The sequence below is a fragment of the Grammomys surdaster genome, unplaced genomic scaffold (assembly GCF_004785775.1).
Source record: "Grammomys surdaster isolate TR1022 unplaced genomic scaffold, NIH_TR_1.0 145, whole genome shotgun sequence".
Classification (NCBI taxonomy): domain Eukaryota; kingdom Metazoa; phylum Chordata; class Mammalia; order Rodentia; family Muridae; genus Grammomys; species Grammomys surdaster.
Window position 1 is genome coordinate 2,828,220 of NW_021604603.1, and position 19,347 is coordinate 2,847,566.

Here is a 19,347-nt window from a genome sequence, read left to right on the forward strand (position 1 = left end):
TCTATGCTGGGGAGCTGGCAGCTAACTGGTCCTGCTCTGGAGGTGACCAGGGGACTATATGGCTAGGGGAGGGACTTTCCAAAGGTTGGCCTGGCCTCTTTCCATGTGTCTTTTCTGCACTGTAAGTCTGTAAGGGGACTTATCCCTTCACCTAGGGTCTGTGTCACTCTACATGCACTTAGGCCCCTAGGTGGTACCACAGCCTCTGAGTACTTCTTTGCTCAACAAAGCACTGGGCTCCAGGTACCTGTGCAACCACTATCTGTGCCCAGTCAGCCTTACAGGACAGGGAGGAAGACTTAAGGTTTATTTAGTGAGCCAAACTCAGTCTTGCTCAAAGTCTTGGCTTACAATGTGCTCGTGTACTCAAAAAGTACCTGGGAATGTTCACTCAGAGTCCAGTCTGCCTATGGGACACTCATCCCGCACCATCACCATACGGGTCTCCATTGAATGTGTGTGTGTGTGTGTGTGTGTGAGAGAGAGAGAGAGAGAGAGAGAGAGAGAGAGAGAGAGAGAGAGAGAGGCTGAATGAAGCCTGGAAGGCATTAGAAATGCAGCCCAACCTTTCCCAAGAGTCCAGATATTAATGCCAAGCCAAAGCCCACACTATAGGAGCATCAGATCTCCACAGGAAGAGCTGGCAAAGAGCTGTGGACTCCAATGAGAAACTGGTCAACCAGCACAAGGATGCACGGATAGGGATCTGGGGCGGGGCCTGGGAGACTCCGCCCTTTGCGTCATTAAGGCGGGGCATCACTCCCATCCAGAGCTCCAGGTAGCCACGGACCCAGCAGCAGGAGATGGCGCGTTGCACTGGCCCGGAGGCGGGGGCAGGGCGAACAAGGGGCGTTACTGCGACCCATGATGTCACTGTCGCGGCGGACCTTGGCGATCCCCGGCCAGCTGTGTCGCCCGGCTGCGCGCTAGAGATCGGAACAGGCAGCTCGCTCATGAGTCATGGACTTCCCCTGGCCCCTCCTCGACCACTCCCACTCCCTCTCAGGGCCCCCCCGTAGGGGCTAACGCGGGCGCGGCGGCTCCGAGGGGGTGGGGCTGCTGGGAATGGCTGTGCCCCCTTCAGCTCCAGTGCCGTGCTCGCCCTTTTACCTGCGGAGGCAGGAGCCTTGCCCGCAGTGCTCATGGAGCATGGAGGAGAAGGCGGTGGCCAGCGCCGGCTGCTGGGAGCCTCCAGGTCCCCCGAGAGCCACTGTCCCGTGCTTCGGCGTCGCGGTGGACCAGGACGACATCCTCCCCGGTGCCCTGCGCCTCATCCGGGAGCTGCGGCCGCACTGGAAGCCAGAACAAGTTCGGACCAAGGTAGCCGAGTGGGCGCGAGGCCGGGGATGGGGCGCTGCCTGGGCTGCAGAGGGGCTGCGTGGACGCCCGTCAGTGCATCCTTCCAAGTGCGGGCTCCAGGGTTATGCGGCTGTTGCGCAGGAGAGGTTTTGGACTGTGGTTTGTATATGTGTTTAGCTCTCCATTTCTCTTTGATCCCTATGCAAAGCTGGGCTCACGCTTCCCTGGACCCTCCCCATTCCCCTGCTCTTGAGGTTCCCAAGCATGCCGCTCGGAGGTCCACCTGCCCAGTGTCAGCATACTGCGCGTGCAGCCCCACCCCCTGTCACTGCGTGCTTGTCCCCTAGTTGCTCAGAAGTGCTACCCAGCCACTCTGAAACCCGAGGAGGCACGAACTTTTAAGGAAACCTCCTCCTGCACCCATGCTGTTCCTTCACCCTAATGTGAGATCTAAGCCTTGGGGATCTGAGCATTTCCTGTGGAATTCCCAATTGCAGCTAAGCACTGAGACCTTCACATGGCTTCAGACTAGCTCTGAGCAACGCCCCCCTCGCCCTCACCTCATTTTCTTCCCTCCTCAGTTTAATACTTTCTCCCACGCACACACCTGTGGGCAGGACTGCCCACTGCGGCCCCTAGCTTACTCCCTAGCTGTCTTGTATTCTCTTAAAACCTACCCAGCCCTACACCCTGGGCAGCCTGAGGAGGGCTTGGGGCTTCATGTCACAGGCCTTCGGAGTAGGCAAGGGGCAGCTCTGAGGAGAATCTGGGCTGAGTATGGTAGCATTTTCAGAAGACCTGGTCAGGAGCAAGGCAATGAAGCCGATTTGAGATTAAGCTCAGCACTGCATAGCAGATGTTAATCTGGACTCCAACTAGGCCTGTCTTCTCACCCAGAATGAGTTCAGGAGGCTTCTGCAGTCCCATCCAGCTCTGCCCCATGGTGCCCCAAAAAAACTTTAGTTCATGGTTCCTCCCTCCTTATCACCCTGCCCAGAGTCTGTGTTCCTACTCCCGTTGTCTCCTGTGTCTCCTGGGGTGGAATTCAGAGATTCAAGGACCTTTGGCCACCAAAGCCCTGGGATGTGTGCCAACTTCAGTACCCTCCTTGTCTCTCTGCCACTGGATGGAGCAGGAGATACAGCTCTGAGAGCCCTGGCCTGCCTTGGTGAGAGGCAGCCGGTTAGGGTGTCTGTCTGAGCAACTTGCAGCCCTTCCTGGCTACATTCTCCCCTGCAGTGGGTTCCTTCAGGGCCAGGATGGAGAAAGGAAGGGAGCGCCTCTACCCACTGCCTAGTGTGGAGATGCCCACTCTGCCAAATTCCATGCCCCGGAGGCCCAGCTAGGCTGAGTGGGTGTGCCTGGGCTCAATGTGGCTGCTCCCCACCACCCACCACCTTGACTTTTCTTTACTCCAAGGCAGAGGTTAGTGCTGGGGTGGGGGGTAGTGCTAGCGGGTGCTGGGTTGTGTTCAGCATTCAAATGAACACATTCTTCTTTGACTGAACCCTGGGAAGAGAGCGGAGGATCATCCTGCACCCTCCTACCCATGGCTGCCCTCTCCCCCCATGCTAGCGCTTCAAAGACGGAATCACCAACAAGCTACTGGCCTGCTACGTGGAGGAGGACATGCGGGACTGTGTGCTGGTCCGGGTGTACGGGGAGCGGACCGAGTTGCTGGTGGACCGGGAGAATGAGGTCAGAAACTTCCAACTGCTGCGAGCACACGGCTGCGCTCCCAAACTCTACTGTACATTTCAGAACGGGCTGTGCTACGAGTACATGCAGGGTGTGGCCCTGGGACCGGAGCATATCCGAGAGCCCCAGCTCTTCAGGTGAGGAAGGCACAGGGCATGATACACCATTCTCTCTGAGGCTGTGGTTTTGATGATCTTGGCTGGCTTCTTCAGTGCACAATGAAGAAGAGTCATAAGACCCACCATGGCATTGACAATGCTTGTTAATATGCTCTACTCAGAGGCTGCTCCATTCCAGGGCCTTCCAGTGGTGTCCACTGGAAGGATGAGTCCCAGGGGAACATAGCAGAGACCAGGTTGTTCCCCCACCCCAGCCCGTTTCTTAAACCTTTGTCCACCCTGTGTGTCTGGAAACGTTCAGAAGCCCAGGAATAAAGTCTGAGCCAAATTCCGAAAGCACACAGGATTTCTACCCTGCCTGTCTTTCTTTTTTATTTATTTTCTTCTTATTGGAGCCAGAGTCTTCCAATGTAGAGATGTCCGTCCTGGAATGTGTTATGTAGACCAGGCTGGCTTTAAATTCTAAGAGACCCACCTGCCTCTGCCTCCCAGATGTTGAGATCACAGGTGTGTGCCACCTTGACCAGCTTCCCTCGCATCTTTTGCAAAGACAGAAAAGTGTGAAGACCAACAAGCCTGTGCAGGATGAACTAACTCAACTTTAGCAGTCTGGGATAGTCCCCCATAGCTGAGGGCCCTTTGGGTTCCCTGACAATAAAACACACAGGTTTGGAGGAGTGCTGAGGCCTTCATGCAGAAGGCCCACAAGGACTAGGTCCTAGTCCCAGTAAATCCCGGATATGTAGGACCCAGGAACTGTGTTTAACCTTAAAGTTCTGTGGATGCTACTGTAGAGCAGAGAGTATATCACCCTCTCTGCTCGGACTGAGGGAGGCCAAGGCTCAGGCAGTATCCTCTTCTTCCCCCCAGAGTCATGAACCATGTGGATAAAGGCCACCAGACTATCTCGGTGAGGCCTGAAGTTTACTCTTGATGCTGGGGTTAGCAGTGCAGGGTCTGCCTAGGGGCTTTGCTTAGCATGTGCTGTGTCCCACCTAAGAGGAAGGAGACTTTTCTTCCATACTGAGGGCAGTAATGCCCACCTAAGGGTAGGCCTAGCCTCTTCTGTGCTCCTCACTTGCCCACCAGTCAACCCAAGTAAGGCCATTTTGCTCTCTTTGAGTACATGGCTGGTCCTCCAGCCTTCAGTGCTGCCTGCGAGACTGTGGGGGCCCCAGGACAGTGTATTTGAGTTCTCTATTACAGCTGTGTGTCAAGTAGAGAGGGTGAAGGGTGTTCCCACCTACGCAGGAGTCACTGGAGTTCGATCTGAGTACACCCAGTCTGTAGAAGTAAAGTCAGAGCAGAGTACAGGGGACCCTGCCCTGCTTTCCCCCCCCCATGGCTCCTCCCTTAGTCTTTTGTAAATAAGCTCAAATATTGGCAGGTGCCCACCACTCCTAAGGCTCTCTCCGCTTCATTGAACCTCAGGCCATCGCTCACCCTCTCTCTGGAAACAATTACCACTGTCAGGAAAATTGATGGGGGACGTATGTGCCATAATAAGAAGTTGGTGTCTGGGGGAGAGCCAGAAATTGGGGTGAGTGTGGGAGGTAGGCCTTTCCTTGGTGACTTTCCCAGGATGGAGCTTTTCCCATCCTGTCATGGTGACAGGGTATCTGCAGGAACGCCCCCCACCCCCATCCAACCCCCATATCCCTTGAGCCCACCCCAGCCTGGTCTGCTGAGGCTCTGCAGCTTGAAAACGCTGAGTACTGAAGTTGCTTCGGTTGCTCTTCACACAACAGCTCTATTGTCATTCAAGGAGCAGCTCAGTTCAGAACCTTCGACATTGTCATTCAAGGAGCAGCTCAGTTCAGAACCTTCGACGGGAAGGAAGACTAGGGCGGGGTCTCAGGTCTGTGTCTGCTTTTCCCAGACCTTTAGTGGGCTCTCACCTCCCCCAGGACCTCTGACCTCCGTGCACCTTCTCAGCCACCTACAGCCCTCCACCCTCGAGGAAGTGGGAGGCTTGGGGGAGGAGCCTGAACTTGCCACTATCCTGATAGTGGTCCCTTCCCAGACCTGGCAAGGGGAGGAGTGTCCTCAGGACAGCTCTGTAACAAAGTTTCAAACAAGCAGCGCCTTTGTTGTCCTTCCCCGGGATTATTATTCCAGCAACAGGCAGAGGCCAAGGAAAGCTGAGAAGCTTGCATGTCGGAGGTTTAGCAGGCAGTTAGGGCTGGACTACAGAAGGGAGGGCGGGCAGAGCCCAGCTGGGACCCCACCCTCCCTCCGCCTGACCTCGGCATTGGCCTTGGCGCTAGGTTCTTATCAAGGTTCTTCCCTCCGAAATAGCCAGCCCTCTCCTCATCCCTGCTCACTCCAGCAGACCTCCCCACTACCCACCCCTCCAGGACAACCACTCAGTCTCCCCCAGGACCTTGGAAAATGTTTGTGGGAGAACAGGAAAATAGAAGACTGGCTTGTTTTGCGTCCTTGGTGTCCTCCCACCAGCATCAACTCCCAGTGGTGTCAGAAGGGGTTGCCCTGGGCCAGCCTCCCTACCTTGGCCAGACTGATAAAAAGCTAATATTTCCTCTTTCCCTAGCATCAACACCCACTGAGTTCTCCATAGAACGGGATCTGCTGCCACCTCTCCTAGGAGAGGGGGGCAAAGTCCAGGAGTGGGGGAGGAAGGCTCCTGCCTTTGTGCCTGGTTACCCCTGTGTTCTCAGGGGCTGCTATGGGAAGGCTGAGAAGAGCCAAGCTACAGGCCTGGGGCAAATGGTCCTCTGTCTTTCTCTGGCCCAGATCTGGGACTAGAAAAGCAGCAATGGCTAAAGGTCTTACTGCATTTTCCCGCCTTCTGCGGAAAGCATCTTTGGGAGATCAAGAGCTCTTGGGACCTGTAATGACCCCACATGTGGCCTTCTGGCTAGTGCCTAGGAGAACCTTTCAGACCTTTTCTGATCAAGAGGGGCTGAGCAGGAGGACAAGCCCAGTACTGACACGGTCTATTCCTCCCATTTCTGTTGTAGGTTAATCGCCTTAGAAATGGCAAAGATTCACACCATCCACGCCAATGGCAGCCTGCCTAAGCCCACACTCTGGCATAAGATGCACCGTTATTTCACGCTGGTCAAGGATGAGATCAATCCCAGGTATAGAGATCTGAGAGGGCTCAAGGCTGCCACTGTCTCCGCCCTGCCTCCTCTTGGCTCCCGCCCACTCTTAGAGGAGGTTCAGGGATGCAGTGGCCAGTGAGGAGGGGTTTCTCCTGAGCGCCTTCTATCCTGCACCACTGTGCTGGCAGAGGGAGGCCATTGGCTGCATCTCAGCATCAGGGATCAGCAGTTTTGCATACTGGCACCTATTTCTCTTTGACTTTTCTGTGTCAGGCAGGATTAGGATAGCCCTCTCCCCCTTTTTTTTCCTTAGAAGAGACTAGTGTTGCTAGAGAAGGCTCTGCTCCCCGGTCAGGCTGTCAGTGTGAGACTTTTGGTCCCCACATCAGGACTTAACTCTTCGTGAGCCAAGCAGTCTTCTGTCTTTGGAACCATGAAAGGGTGGAGCCTCTGGGAACCTGAGGTCCTGTGCTCAGTGGGGTCATAAGAGAAAACAGCAAGCCCCTGAGATGTCACGATCTCCTGATTGCCTGGACTCCTCTTGTGCCTGTGTAGCTTTGTGAACCATGTCCCCTATTTTATCCCTAATCATACCCACTGCTTCTGGAAGTGCTCTTTCCAGGGACAGTGGTTTCCAACAGGGTCTCCCAAACTCCCCTACCTCCCTCCCCCTTCCCCTCCCACCTTTTGAGACAGTGTGGCCCTCTCTGGCCTCGAACTCACTATGTAGAACAAGTTGCCATTGAACTCACAGAGATCTGCCTGCCTCTGTCTCCCAAGAGCTGGGATTAAAGCTCTTAATGTATTTGAGTGCCCTTGATTGACGGATAATTATACATACAGTGTGCAGGGTGACACGTGTCTTCACTTCAAATGGTTGCCACTTCTTTGTGCTGGACACTCAAATTCCTCTCCTAGAAGTTCTTGAAATATACTGTTAATTTGGACGCCACTTCTCCTGAAGTGTCACAGGAGTGGAGTGCTAAGAGGGAGGTCTAAGAGAAAGGAGTCTCATTCCCTCCTCTGAGACAGGCTTCATTAACTCTGACCCCATGATGCGTCTCTTGCACACACCCATGACTTTATACGGTCAATGATTGTTCTCTGAGTGCCCAGCATGGCACTAGCCTGCTCTGTGTCTGACAACACATCCTGGGACAAGGACTTCCATGTCTCTGAAGACTAGAGGATAGCATGTCCCTTCAGCCAGCACCATTATTGACTGATGGAGATGGGACTTGCTGGTCACTAGGTGTGGGCCCAGTACTCGCACATGCTTGGACTCCAGCTTCCCTTGCCTGCTGTCCCTGTGAAGCTTTGGTGACTAATTTGTCAGGAAGAGAGGTCCTTCATGAAGAGCTGGCCAACTTCCTTCATTCTTGACATGCCTTTGACTTCTGGGAAATCAAGATTTAACTTCTTTGAGCCTGTCTAAGAGATTACCCCGTGACCCTTTGTAGTGCTTTGCATGTCCCCCAGCAGGTCAGTGCTGAACAGCTATGAAAACTAGAGGGAGCATCTTGGCCTCCAGGAATCATACATTCATTCATTAGTCAGGCTCCGACTTATTCGGTCCTTCATTTCACAAACACTGATTGACTGGGATTAAAATGGTAGAAAATTGGAGGTGATTTTCTCCTCCTTCCAAAGGCCCTTCCCATGAGGAGTTTAGAAGCCGGCTGTGTAAACAGAGCATGCCTGTACTCGGTGCGTAATGCATAAGCTGGGAAAGGAAGGGGCAGCAAAAGTCATCTTGGCAGAGGCGGCAGGGCAAGATGAAAGGGGCTGCTCCGGCTCAGAAGACAGGTCTCCCTGAGGCTGCCAAGTAGGTGGATGTGGCTAGAACAGATGTTCAGGAGGCTGTTCAAGGGGGAAACAGGAGCTCAGGGGAAGGGGGTGTGGGTACCAGGCTAAGGAGCCAGGCTAAGGGAACAAGCATCAGGAAACCAGGAAAGGTGTGTTTGGTTTTTGTTTGTTTGAGACAGAATCTCAATATGTAGCCCACACTGGCCTCAAACTCATGTAGCCCAGGCTAACCTGTCTTAAACTCTTGATCCTACCGCCCTGGTCTCCCAAATGCTAGGATTACAAGTGAGTGCCCCGTGCCCACTATTATGAAGGGATCTGAACCAGAACTATGGTTTAGGAAGGGAGCTTTCAGGCATAAGGATGCCTGTGGTGACGGAGCTGCTTGTGCATTTGAGGGAGGGAGATAAGCTGGGGCCAGGCTCTAGGACCATGAAACCCAAGCTAGGAGAACCAGATCCTCCCTAGAGTGCTCTCTGAATGCACTTTGCCAGTCTAGGTTGGGGAGGGCTCTCATTGAACCCAGGACTGCATGTAGGTGGTCCCCTCAAGCATGGAACACATAGGGGCAACATCACTTGGGACAGCTTAACAGGTGGGTGTGAATGGAGGATAGACTATGTCCGAGAGTGCAGAAAATTATTGGTGGCAATAGTGATTGTTTGGCCCTGGGTGGTCAGTGGAGGCTGGTGACTTCCTTAGGGACACAATGGGGGAGGAGGGATACTGATGGATGAGCCAATAGAGAGGGCAAAGGCAGAAAGCCAGGAGACTTAAGCAGCAGAGAATTGGTCCCTTAGGGGAGAACAAACTTTTGCTCCTCCAGTGGGAACTGGTTGGAGATGGCCAAGCAAACAACAGTCCCTCCTCAGACAGGAAGGAGTCCCAGGCCTTCCAGCGACCCCAGCCCCTCATCCCTTCTGCCGTTTCTGGGTGGCAGTGATGGCCACCCTACTGCCATCAAAGGTGGAGGAGTTTGGTGCTATTTAGGCAGCAAAGCTGGAAGGGGTCCACATGTTCAGGGAGGGACACTGTGCAGTCAAAGGGGCCCCTGGAGACAGGCCTGTATTGTTCTCATAGCAAATATCACAGTGGCCTTGGTGTGGCCAGGATAGGGTCAGGCTGAGGCCAGAGACTGGGAACAGGCATCCGGATGTCGCAGCCTGGTTTTCAGACTGAGACCTGGGCAAACCAAAGGAAGTCTCCTCAGCCCTTATCTTGAGATAGCCTCAAGAGTAAGAAGGGAGTCTTAAAGTAGCCGTTCAGGGAGGGCTACGTGCACAGCTGAGGATGGAGCTTGACCTTCCCCTCTGTGGCTGCCTTCTCAGAGACAGAGGGGACAGATCAGGGTACACAACCCTGTGGTGAGGACCCATGGGAGGCTGGGAACCCAGGTAGGCTGAGGTGTTGGGTCCGGGTGTGCCTAAGCTATGAAGCATCTGGGATGCTGCTGCTTTTCTTTCTGGAGCCTTCGTTTCCCAGTGGTGCCAAATGAAAGACCTAAGACCTCTCTGGCTTTGGCTTCCCGTTTCTACAGGGGACACAGGGACATCTTAGTTCTGTCCAGTGGGGAGATGAATTAGGGCCCATCTCACTATTGTCTTCCCCTGCTGTCCCAGGCAGAGAAGCAGGAGTAGACACTAGGCCCAGCACCCCTCTCCCACAGATAGTTCTGACTTTTGAAAGACTATGCTGTTTGGCTTTTTCAGTGTACACAGACCTGTGTGTCCGAAAGGCCAAAGTTCAGAGCCCCTGAATACAGTGTGTCCTCACCCAATGTCTGCATTGATTGACCTATGACAAATCAATCCCCAGCATGCTTGGCAGACAATGCTACTTTGGCGTGACATGGAGGTGGATGGATGTAGCCTTTAAGCTGGTCTAGTAGGAGCCAGGGACAGGAAGCTCTCATAATACAAGGTGACAGGATTTAGTTGTTGGAAATGCCAAAACAGGTCTCTCACACCGGGTGTGTTGGTGTGTGTGTGTGTGTGTGTGTGTGTGTGTCTGTTGCTTCTCTGACAGTGTATAGCTCACCTTCTTTCAGGTCTGTGAGATGACTGATTAGACCACAGTCTATGTCATTGTCAGCTGCTGGGGTCTGAGGGCCACACCAGGGCACCCCTCTGCCATTTCTCCAGGCCATCCTGGAGTTCTGTTATTGAATAGTCTCATCTTACAGGAGCACAGCCTCTCTTAGGGATTTCCCAGCACCCTTGGCCATTTCTGTTCCCCTTCTCACCATTAATCCCATGGGCCCCAGTCTTGTTCCCTCCTGAGCCCTCATGGCCTCTTGACATTTGTTGTTGCCTCTCCTATCTTCTCCTGGGTCCCCCTTCCTCACCCTGCCCATTTCACTACATAGCAGAGATGCCGTTTAGTCAGTAACTTTCATCTTCTGCCAGCTACTTTTATGACCAGGTTTTAATCTGCGCCTCAATGTAACCATGGGAACCAGAAGGACAGGACACACTTATGTGTGACAAAATCGGGGCTCTGCTGGGCTGGCCTTTTGTCTGAGATTTCCATGTTAAAAAAATGGTCTGGCTGGTTTAAGGCCTGCCTTTTTGAGTCAGCCCTCCCCAACGTACAACCTTTTCCCGCTCTGTCCAGCCTTTCTGCAGATGTCCCTAAGGTAGAGGTGTTGGAACAGGAGCTGGCTTGGCTGAAGGAACACCTGTCCCAGTTGGATTCCCCCGTGGTGTTTTGTCACAATGATCTGCTCTGCAAGAATATCATCTATGATAGTGACAAAGGTACAGCCCCTCACGCCCCTCAGATGCAGAAGACACGAGCAGTTGGTTGGTCTGGTGACTTACAGGAGACATGGGTTTTGACTTTCGTTTTTCATGGAGGACACGGGTATGCCTTATGTTGATCTTAATTTATGAGAAAGAAGAGGAAAAGAACAGGAAAGTCCCACTTAGAAAACCACATTCTAAGAGAGAACACAAAATCTTAGACGGGAAGCTCTTTAACATCAGGACATGCAAGCCATATGTCCTGGTGATCTTATGGCCTTCTGAGGACACCATGGCTTCTCCAGGCCTTGATGAGGCAGGGGGAGTGGGAAAGAGAAGAGAGACGAGATTGCCTGCCTTTCACTGTTGATGAGAATGCAGCCCCCCAACCCCCAGAAATAAAGGTGTCCCTTATTGTACTAGGCAGATTGGTTGGGGACATCTAAGTATGCCAACATGCACGTGTGTCCAAGTCTCCTAAACACTTGCAGAGTGGAGCTAGGCAGGAAAGTACTCACACTGTGTGTGAGACCCAGAATCCTTCCCACTCCCCCGAAAGCAAGTGAAAATAAATAAATAGTACAGTATTTGCATGTGACCTCCATTGAGTAACCTCTGGTACCTTCTGGCTACTTTCTGTGCCCAATACAGTAGAAATATGAGCTAAATAGGTGTTAAGGCATGTTGTTTTAGGAATGACAAAAAGCTGTACATGTTTAGTACACGTGAATTTTTAACTTAGTATTTTATGTGTATGATTATTTTGCCTGCATATATGCCTGCATGCCACATTGACGCGGTGCCCACAGATAACACAGGAGGATGCTGTGTCCCGTGGACCTGTAGTTACTGTTGGTTGTGAGCCAATGTGGGTGTTGGGAATCAAACTTCAGATCCTCTGTAAGAGTAGCCTGCACTCTTTACCGATGAGCATGAATCCCAGTCCCTCGGATCCAATTTTGAAGATTTCTAGCCTGTAGTTAGTTGAATCCATGGATGTGGGACCCACAGACATGATGGGCGGAGATACTTGCTTTGCTTCTGATTCTTAGCTACTCTGTGGACAGGTTCCCTTAGATGGGGAACCTGAGGACCCAGCTGAGCTGAAGGGGAGCTAGAGCTATGGGGAGGGCAGGTAGACAGATGAGAGCAGCCTGAAAGGTTGCCACAGATATCAGGGAGGGTCAGAGGGTGCGTTGTGGACGTCTGGAAGTCTAACCATGCCCCATTTGCAGATCTGGGACCAGTTCTCATTGTTTCTCCTCTTCCTCACAGGCCATGTGCGCTTCATCGACTATGAATACGCAGGGTACAACTACCAGGCTTTTGACATTGGCAACCATTTCAATGAGTTTGCAGGTAGGGGGGATTGCTCTGACCTCAGTGCCTTGCTTATGATGGGGTGCCAGCTCTGTGGAGATTTGATGAGAGTTGGGTACAGCATGCTTTTAAAGAGCAACGGACCGCACAGAAGGGAACTCCCTGCCCAGAGCTGACCTCTGCCAGCCTGTGGGGCAGTTTTGTACAAATGAGGGAAATGCACTCACAATGGGGTTCCCAGGGGGCTACTCAGCTTGATGTGTCAGTTAGGATATAAGACCCAGGCTCAGAAGCACTGTCCTGTACTCTCAGCTACTTGGAAGGCTGAGGCAGGAGGATCCCTTCTAGGCTATAGTGTGTGTTCAAGGCCAACCTGGGCAACTTGGTGAGATCCCATCTTAAAATTAAAGGTAGTTATGGATATATCTCAGTGGTAGAGCATTTGCCTGGCATGTACAGAGCTCTAAATTCAATATTCAGTATAAAGAAAAAAAAGGAAAGAAAGAAAGAAAGAAAGAAAGAAAGAAAGAAAGAAAGAAAGAAAGAACCACTCCTTTAGGACAGGCAGAGCCCCCACCAACTTGGCAACCCTCTCTCATACCAAGCACAACTTGTACAGTGGCCCAGGAAGGCCCTGAATGTGGATATGTGACCACATAAGCTGTAAATAGCTGTTTTCATGGTGTCCTGAAGCGAATAATCTAGGCAGAGCTAGTTAAAAGCGTTTCTGCAACTCAACTTCTCAAGTTTCAATCCTGGTTTTGTTGTTACTAGTGGTGGAATTGAGGTCACTGCCTCTGTGGCTGTAAAATGGGGATGGTGTCATACCTATGTCACACCATGCACTAACACACACACACAAGGCTGGGTGCGGTGGTGCACACCTTCAATCCCAGCACTCAGGAGGCAGAGAGAGGCGGGCAGATCTTTTGTGAGCTGGAAGACAACCTCATCTAAGTAGTAAGTTCCAGAACAGCTAGGACTATAGAGAGAGACCCTATCTCAGAGAGAAAAAAAAAGTCTCTCCCCTCTCCCCCAGACTTGATAACCATACCATAAAGACATGGCAGTCTAGATCCATCCACAGAAGGGTAACAGGGCAATGTTTTCCAGCTTGAGAACTTGTTAGAAACAGTTTGATAGAACCATGGAGTCAACTCAATGATCTTGGACACAGTTGGAGAGCCATCTGCAGGGTGTTATGTGGGGTTGTCAGGGTGACACGGCTGGCCTCTAGGGCTTAGGAATGTTGAGGTGCCTTGCTCAACTGTGAAGCCATCCTTTGGCTGCTCCCTAACCATCCAACCCATCCCAGGTTGATCGATCACATCTCTTTTAGAACCTGTGGGGACCAGGCATGTGCCCAGCTCTCTGGAGCAATCAGAGGGAGGGGGATGGGCCTCAGCTGAGCAGTGAGGAGCTGAGGGGGAGGCCTGCCCTGAAGGGCATATGGCTGGCAGTGCTCAACTGCAGAGAGGCCACTGCAGAGGCGTGAGTCCTTATCCGGTGCCCCGAGCAAAGTTCAGCTGGAGCTTCTCCAAAGTGGGTGGATTGTATCCTTTAGGAGCTGGCAAGCAGACTCCGGGCAGTAGGAGGCCACAGGTCCAACCCAGCCCCACCTCCGACTGGCTGTGTGCGTTGGGCCTTCTCATCTGCAAGGGGATGTACTACCCACAGGCTTTGAACTCAAGAACTGTGTGTCTGGGGTGTGGGTGGGGGTGGGGTGTAAAGAACAAGGGGAAGTGATATAGAAGGGAATGAAGAGACCCTGGAGACAGCGGTCAGGCTCTCTCCCACCTTCAACTACTTCTTTCTTGTCCCTGGCCTCCCTGGACAGAGCCAGGGAAGCAGCTTGAGGACACTTAGGACAGGGAAGGGTACAAAGGGCTTTCAGTCATGGGGAGCAATGGAGGTGGGCCATCCCTGAGAAACACAAGTGCAAGCAGTGGCATTTAACACTGGTAGCTAGGTCCAGCTCCTTGTCTGAATTAGGCCTCTGAGATGAAAGGGCCGGCTGAGGTCAAGTGGTGCCAAGCTTGAGACATCCTGTGACGCATCGCATTACAGAAGGGCAGGCATACGGGGCACTGCCTTGGGATTCCCACCACATGCAGGGCAGTACCTGGCCCTTGACCCCTCAGCCAGCCTAATTCCTCAGCCCTAGGCAAATGGTGCCCAGCTGGGAAGAGGAGACCCCTCTGCCAGCTAGGTAATCCCCACACAGCTCTTCCTCAGGCCAGCCCACAGCTCTACAGAGGAGACCCCGTGGGCTCAAACGTGACAGCCGCTTTTCTAGCAACTTCTGTCCACCTGCTCCCTAGGTGTCAATGACGTTGATTACAGCCAGTATCCGGCTCGGGAGATCCAGCTGCAATGGCTGCGTTATTATCTTGAGGCACAGAAGGGGACAGCTGCGTCCCCCAGGGAGGTGGAGCGGCTTTATGCACAAGTCAACAAATTTGCTCTGGTGAGTACTGGGACCTGCCATAGCCTCCCACCCAGAGCCTGGGGTCAGTTCTTAGGGTTTCTATTGCTGGGATGATACACCATGACCAAAAGCAGCTTGGGTGGGAAAGCTTTTATTTTGCCTTAGAGCTTGAAGTCTATCATCAGGGAAGTCAAGGTAGGAACCCCGCAGTAGGAACTGATGTAGAGGCTCAGAGGAGTGCTGCTTACTGGCTTGCTCCCCAGGGCTTGTTTAGCCTGCTCTCTCATGCCATCCAGGACTACCAGCCTAGGGAGTAGCACTGCCCACAGTGGACTAGGCTCTCCCAAACCAGTCTTGAAAATGCCCTACAGACTAGCCTACAGGCCAATCTGGTGAAAGTATTTTCTGAATTTAGATTCCCAACATGACTCTAGCTTGTGTAAAGTTGATGTAAAACTAGCTACCCCAGTTGAGGACTATACCCTCCCTAGAAAAGGTCAGTAAACAGCCGTCACAGAGTATCCCCTTAATGTTCCTGCTGCCCCTGCCAGCCAGCCTGGGCACTCACTCTCTAGAGTAGTTCCTTCCTAACTCAGCAAATCTGTTTGGATGAACAGTTTTCTCTGCTAGCTAACCTTAGGATTTCATGCTGCAGTAAGACCCTTCTTGTAACCACTACCTAACTCACAACTCAGCAGCCTTGCCTCCAGGCTCCTCCCACCAGCACTGCATTACAGAATTCAAGTGGGAATGCCACTTCTCCAAGGAAAATGGTTCACGCCAGGGGTCCACCAGTGTGTGCCTAGGGGACTACCAACACACAGGGAGACAAGCCAGCTGCTCCGGGTTTCACCAGTCATCAGAGCTTAGAAAATCCGTCATTTCTGTGATCGATTGACTGTCCTGGTTCACACTAGCCCAAATCCATCCCTCTTCCTCCCTTGTCGCACCATGAGACCAAATCTCAACTTTTAAGCAAAAATAACCCCATTTCTAGCTGGCTCACCTATGCCCCTTCTAAGCCATGGAAAGGGAAGTAGAGGGAACCCTTCGTAGCAACTGTGTGGCCAAAACTTGAGGTGGAATGGGAGAAGACCTAGGGGTATGCCCCGATGCCTGGGAGGGGGATAATGTTGTAACTTTGAGGTAACTGGGAATCATAGCTTTCTGGCTCTTGGAACCTGAGGTGGAGGGAGGCAGGCTGGGGGACTCCACCTTCTGCTGACCTGGATGCTAGGATCTGGGTAGAACTGGCTCTGCTTGCCTTTTACTAGTAGGCAATAAGTCCCTAAGTTCTGCCCAGCGGTCTAGCCTCCACTTCTTCCCACACTGGCCAGTAGTTGTGTCTGTCTTGCTGAGGGCTATGGCAGGTGTGGCCTTGTGGGGCTGACCCTCTCTGGCCTGTTTGCAGGCATCCCACTTCTTCTGGGCGCTCTGGGCACTCATACAGAATCAGTACTCCACAATCAGCTTTGACTTCCTCAGGTGTGTACGGGGAGCTGTGGGAAGATGGGTGTGGGCAGCGAGAAGGGAGAGCCGTGATCACCGCATACCAAAGCTAGTCAGAACAGAACATCAGAGTCCTTCCAGTGTGCAGCTGACCCGTCCCCAGCAGGGGCTTCCTGGAGACCCCCCACTAAACCTAGTGAAGGCGTTCCCATCCTCCACTAAGCCTCTACCGGCAGTTCTCAACCTGTGGGCTGTGACTCTTTTGGCAAACCTGTCTCCAAAAATATTTACATTGCGATTCATAACAGCAGCAAAATTACAGTTAATTATGGAGTACCGAGGAAAATAATTTTATGGTTGGGGGGAGGGGTCACCACAACATGAGCAACTGTATTAAAGGGTCACAGCATTAGGAATACTGAGAACCACTGCTCAGAACTGTCCTCCCCAGCATCAGGGCCCACACTACTGATGCCAGCCTAGGCAGAGCCTGAGAACCAACTCTGAGTTTGAGGCCAGCCTAGTCTACATAGTGAGTTCAAAGACAGCCAGGACTGCACAGAGAAACCCTGTCTACAAACAAAAAAGAGTTGACTTGCCCAGACCTGGATAGGTTTGAGCTTGGAGGTGGTCCTCAGGAGGCTGTCGAGCGCCCCGCTCACCCACTTCCTCGCCTTTCCCTGGCAGGTATGCGGTGATCCGATTCAACCAGTACTTTAAGGTGAAGCCTCAGGTATTGGCCTTGGAGCTGCCAAAGTGACCAGCCTCCTGTTTCTCCATGTCCTCTTGCTGCCAGAACTGCTCCCCAGGATACCCTTCTGCCTTGGAGTTGGCAGCCTGGGGCAAGGTGGGCATCCATGGAGAAGGACCCTAGTGGATGCCAAGGAAGACCTCATTTTCCTGTTTGGAGGGGCTAATGAGTCCCAGCATTGGAAGTGGGGGAACCCCCTTCACCGGAGAGGAAGTGCCTGCAGATAGTTGGGGCCTGGACTGCCCCTCTGTGAGAGCACACCATTGCCAGCCTAGGCCTGCTAGAGCTTGGGCTGTCTCAGTTTGTCCTTGACCCTTCCGAGTAGGGGAGGGGAAGGGCTCCTTTCTACCTCTGGTGCCCCAGCCTCCAGTTGAGCCATGTATGTCCCAGGTGAGAGGTGCTCCAAGCTAGCAGGAAGCCAACTCCGCTCGTCATCGCGGGAAAGAGGTCCCAGCTGCTCATGACAGCTTCTCTAGCAGCTGCCGCATCTGAGGCTGCCAACTTCTCCACCCAGATGCCATCCAGTCACCCCTGCCCCAGGTTCCTTCCGTGTGCTGCTGCCCGTGCTCCTGCTAGGTCCCTGCAGAGGAGAGGGATGGCAGACCTGGAGTAGGCATGGCCTTGGGTCAGGTGGCAGGTACCAGAGCCAGCATCCTCCTCCACCTCTCTCCCTTCTATTCTGAACATAACACTTCCCGTTGGGGAATGAATGGTGGACGGCAAGAAGGCAGGGCCTAGGCACCTGGAGGCCAGCAGTTGCCTGGGCATGGCCAGATACTGAAGGTGTTGCCAGCTCAATACCCACCTCCCAGTCCTTACAGTTCCTAAGGGGGTCTGGTATAGGTCCCTACTGTGATTCATTTGTAGATTATCATGGTTTTCTGCATTAAAATGTTTTGTTTCTGGAATGCGGTCTTGGAGGACAGTGGTTTGGAGTCTGATCGGTATGTATGTATAGGGAGGAGCTGGGCCAGGCTCAGCCTCCCTTCTGCCCTGCCTTTGGGGTTTACTCCTGCTTGAGTTAAGGCACAGCAGCCTGTACAGCTCCGTGCCATCCTTGTTGGGGCCTTCAAGGTCACGGATACTAATGGACGACCTGGGGGAAAAGATGTGCCCAGGCATACAAATGGTGCCAGAGTTGGGAAGGAGGGGTCCGCAGGTCACCTGTAGACACAGGTGGCCATAAACTATATAGAGATGCCCACCTTACTCTCTTCAGCCATCCTGGAACCAAGGGCAGAGTGAGCCTCTGCATAGCTGGCTTCTTGTGCAGCCTCCTAGGCCCTTTGTATCACCACCTTGCAGACAAGTGCTATAATGCGTGGGGAGTGGCTAGGGTAACAGAGGGCCCTGTGCTTCATCACCAAGCCTGAGTCCCACTTCACTCCTGATGCTCTAGGCAGGTGCTCCAGGCCAAGGCCACCTTTCTGGGGCTGACCCTGTGCGGGCAGGGGCTAGGCGAGCTTGTGGCTAGCTGTCCAGATAGAGACCAGAACATACTGTCCCTCCTTCTGCCTATCTGCCCTGCCCTGCTTCTCACGGGAAGGATTGAGGTTCCAGTTGGCCAGAGGTCTTGGGGTGGTGACGGCACAGCAGCTAGATGAGGCCCTGTGGCCAAAGCTAACCGGAACACCTTTGGTAGTGAGGACCAGCCATAGGTCCAAAGGAGGAACTGGGAGGAGTCCCAAGATTATGGGATCTAATTTTGTCTGAGATGGAAATTTGGAGTGAAGTTAGGGTCTTTGAGCAAAGCAGCTCCCCCTAGTGGCCACTTAACAGGGCCAGGCAGAGGCCAAAAAGAAGTTTCCAGAACCCTGGGCAGGTCTCTTCTTGTTGGTCCCTCCCTCAGGAATGGACAGGGGAAACAGCTAGAGCTCTGAAGGACAGAGCTAGGAGTCAGGACACTCCCTCATCAACCAGCCCTGGTTCTTGGCGTGTGTGGTCTTTATCCAACTTTATCTACTGTCTCACCAGCATATAAAATTAAGAAAACTTCTGAGGTGTCAAGTCGGCCCCATAGTTCTTAAGTTCCCTCTACTTCCCAACATCTTTGCTGAAGGGTGTGTGTGTCTGTCTGTCTGTCTGTAGCCAAAATAGTGAAAGTTGAGACTATTACCTCAGGTTTACAATACACAGAGCATCTATCTTTACCAGAAACAGTCTTTTCCCTCTTGCCTCGCTTGGTGGACTGGGGGACCCTGGCCCCTTTGGCCATTCCTCTAAGGGTACACCTATTAGATCCCTCATGCTCAAAGGCTGATTCTGGGCCTCTCCAGATGAGGCAGCTTTTCCTAAAGAAGGAGTTTGGACTGGAGCAACACAGCTGGGACCCAAGGCCTGCGAGGAGGAACATACACTGCCCCATTGCCCCCTCAGAGGATGGACGGATGGACGTCCTCTTTGTTAATCTGAACCATTGCTTTGATGAGAGTTCCTGCTCAGCTGTCTCCTCCATACCACGCTGATGGTATGAATTTAACCAAGTCCTGTCTTCTAGAACCCCATTCATCTTGAGGTCTGTCCTTTCCTCCAGCCCTGTCTCCAGAGACAATTCTGTCACAACTATGCCTTTGAGATCTCCATTCAAAGTGTAAGGTCGGGGAGTTTTGAAGAACAGCACTAGAGACCCTGCTCCCTTAATAAGTATGGCAGGCAGCCCACAAAGGAG

The 19,347-nt window shown here is 52.8% G+C and overlaps 1 protein-coding gene across 3 annotated transcripts; it reads left to right on the forward strand.

The window, feature by feature from the left end:
* Positions 1 to 874: 874 nt before the first annotated feature.
* On the forward strand, positions 875 to 17,587 carry Etnk2 (ethanolamine kinase 2). 3 transcript variants are annotated; one of them, XM_028764721.1, is made up of 8 exons: positions 875 to 1,320; positions 2,875 to 3,134; positions 6,098 to 6,220; positions 10,604 to 10,746; positions 12,007 to 12,090; positions 14,373 to 14,518; positions 15,891 to 15,964; positions 16,616 to 17,587. In XM_028764721.1, the coding sequence occupies exons 1-8, from the start codon at positions 1,066 to 1,068 to the stop codon at positions 16,686 to 16,688; spliced, it is 1,158 nt and encodes a 385-aa protein (XP_028620554.1). In that variant the 5' UTR covers positions 875 to 1,065; the 3' UTR covers positions 16,689 to 17,587. The 3 variants fall into 3 exon arrangements, with proteins under 3 accessions (XP_028620554.1, XP_028620556.1, XP_028620555.1); XM_028764722.1 differs by lacking the exon at positions 875 to 1,320 and adding an exon at positions 2,375 to 2,724 and having other exon boundaries at positions 16,616 to 16,877; XM_028764723.1 differs by lacking the exon at positions 16,616 to 17,587 and having other exon boundaries at positions 946 to 1,320; positions 15,791 to 15,955.
* Positions 17,588 to 19,347: the final 1,760 nt, after the last annotated feature.